The sequence below is a fragment of the Nestor notabilis genome, unplaced genomic scaffold (assembly GCF_000696875.1).
Source record: "Nestor notabilis isolate BGI_N333 unplaced genomic scaffold, ASM69687v1 Scaffold35166, whole genome shotgun sequence".
Classification (NCBI taxonomy): domain Eukaryota; kingdom Metazoa; phylum Chordata; class Aves; order Psittaciformes; family Psittacidae; genus Nestor; species Nestor notabilis.
In genome coordinates this window covers 18,059-20,709 of record NW_009932993.1, presented here as the reverse complement: position 1 = coordinate 20,709, position 2,651 = coordinate 18,059, and the positions used below count along the sequence as shown (strand labels likewise).

The window sequence follows — 2,651 nt, the reverse complement described above, 5'->3', positions numbered from 1 at the left end:
GCTCCTCTCTGGAGATGCTCACCTCGGCAAATCCCAATTTAATAGTTTTTATATTTATTATTATTTAATAATTTAATGAACTCCTGCTTCATCAGCAGTGTCCAGTGTGCTGTGTCTACAGTTTAAAGTGCTAATGCTACCTGGCTGTAAGTAAGACCAAATTCCAGCAGTTCCCTGCTGGAACTGAGTTCTAGCTGGTTTGCTTTCAATAATTTCATATGCTTGAGAGAGCAGTTTACAAAATAACAATGATTTACTCTGCTGGCTTTCCACATGTTTCAATTTACAGACCTCCCTGTAGAGAAGCAGGTCACCCTACAACAAATTTAAGTCCATTCACTGACAATAGCTTCCTTGCCTTTCATGAACCCCGCAGAAAGAACTCATGGACTCCTCAGGGTTTGCAGACCACCTACTTACACCTGATGCGTTCCATTAAGGCAGGTCTTGTATAGTTACACACCTACCAAAAGAAGTATAGAACTGGCAAAAATGTGTTATTTCTTACACAGATTGAAGGATGTGTAACATAGATGCATCTAACAATTTATATTAAGCACACATTGCTCCATCGCATTGCATATGCTCCACCACAGCAGCTGATCCTGAACCCCTGAAGAGGAATTTTATCACTAACAGCACTGAGTGCAGGATTTGGCCCATGTTTCTTAACACATAGTAATGCTGAAGATCTATGTTGTTATTTTATTGAATATTTTTTATCTTATCACATGTAAGCTGACTAAACGACGAGTTATTTATAGAGGCTAATTCACATTTTTACAGCATATGGATGTGCTTTTTGCCAGCTTTAGCATGAATACAGTTTATATTCATTAAGGCTGAGCTATCTAATTAACCATAGACAGAATTAGCGAATAGCTTTCTAGTAATAGTACCTCATGGTTGCCAGTAATTTCATTTGGGATTTCATACGCTGCAGACTTCTGATCTTCAGCAGTGACACCAGCCACAACATCTACCTCGAAGGACTCTGCCTCTGGACAGGGCTGTTCCCCTTGATCAGACTCCTCTTGATCAGACCCCTAGCAGCAACCAACCACAAGAAATGTGTGAGTTAGAATATTCTCCTGCTCTCTACAAGACCAAACAGTGTCAAGCCTGAAGACATGCAACAACACATGACACCTGCTTTTGAGAACTTGTGCTCTGACAGAGACCGTCAGTGTCTCTCTGTCACTGCCCAGGCCAGGCAGATCCTGGGGTTATGAAGTTGCATGGCTTGAGAGCTCAGAGGTGCTGACTCAAATGAATGTCCTCTGCTAACTGATTAATGCATCAAAAGTAATTTCATTCAATCTTAGGAGAGAATGCATGATATATTCTTGACAATAGATGTCATCAGTGTCTGGGCTCCACTGAGAAATAAATGAGGGTGAAGACTCATTGAAAACTATCTTTAAAAAAAAAAAAAAAAAAGGAACAAAACTCTCTACCTTAGATTCTGTCTCTGCAGCTGTTGGTGATGTTATGCAGGATGAATAGATGTCCGAAGGTATGCCTTCTTCCAGCAGAGCAGGGAAGGGGGGAGCTGCAGGTTCAGCAAGTTCAATTGCAGACTGGCAGAATGGGGGGAAAATAATAAAATAAAAAAAAAGGTAATTCAAGTTTGATTATTGCTCAGAGGTTTATTGCAGATTTTTCTAAGTGGAAACAAAATGGCTGGCAAACAACAAAAACCAATACCTTTTTTGTTACTATCCAGGTGCTCAGAACTGGAAAGCATACTGAAAATTATTATAGATCAGCTTTAATTTCTAGCTGCATCTCAAGGGGCACTCTTTATAATACTTGGCAAGAACAGATGATTTTCATAATTTCATAACACTACAGCTTCTTACTCATGTGGATAATTAAGTTTAGAAAACACAGTGCTTAGGTAACATGCAGTCTTCCCAATACAAATATGTCACTTTTGAACAGGGATCTGGTTGCATTTTGGAATTAAAGGGCCCAGCTGACCACTAGAGTACTCTATCAAAGAAGTCAACTGGAGTAAAGTTGTAGTCACCCTGCATCATATAAGGCCCCTTAGAAAAATATTTTAATATGTGGGTATAATTTAAGAGTTGCTAACAGTACAAGTTTTGCTGCTTCATCATGCTTGCTCCCATTTCTCTTTGTTCTAAACATGGGAACCTCACTGGTATTCTGCTGGCATGTGAACTGTGGCTCCACGAATGCTCTGACAGGGAAATGGCCCCTCTGAAGAAGCTGGATGCAGTACTTAGTCTGTGCTTGGGCTCTTGTGAGTGACTCAGGTGGCCCTGCATCCTCTAAAGGGACAAGGGTTTGTGCCTTCTTTTGCATGTGTGGCTTTTATGGTTTGTGTTTCGGTTGGTTTGTTTGGTTTTTTAATGGATGAGAGAGAAGAGGGGGACAAATTTTTTGAACAAGCAAGGAACAGGGTATAATACTAAAATGGTATATCTGGGGCCTCTACAGGGGGAAGTGCCCACTGAGAATATGAGGCAGATATTCCAGTTCTGGGTCGGCTATTACAAACATGTAACTACATTAGTTCACATCACAGTAATTGCAGCTCCCATTAATTAATTTCCTTATACCTTTGAAATCATAGCTAGGCTGATATTTGATTTCTTTAGTTACTTGCTACAGTAAACATGCTG

At 40.1% G+C, this 2,651-nt stretch overlaps 1 protein-coding gene across 1 annotated transcript; it reads right to left on the bottom strand.

The window, feature by feature from the left end:
- Nucleotides 1–899: 899 nt before the first annotated feature.
- Nucleotides 900–1,580, bottom strand: LOC104407381 (chromosome unknown open reading frame, human C10orf107; the record flags this gene model as incomplete). Its single annotated transcript, XM_010016652.1, has 2 exons — nt 900–1,046; nt 1,458–1,580. Coding segments are annotated over 2 exons (270 nt in total), but the record flags the coding sequence as incomplete, so codon positions are not given.
- Between the last annotated feature and the right edge of the window lie 1,071 nt (nt 1,581–2,651).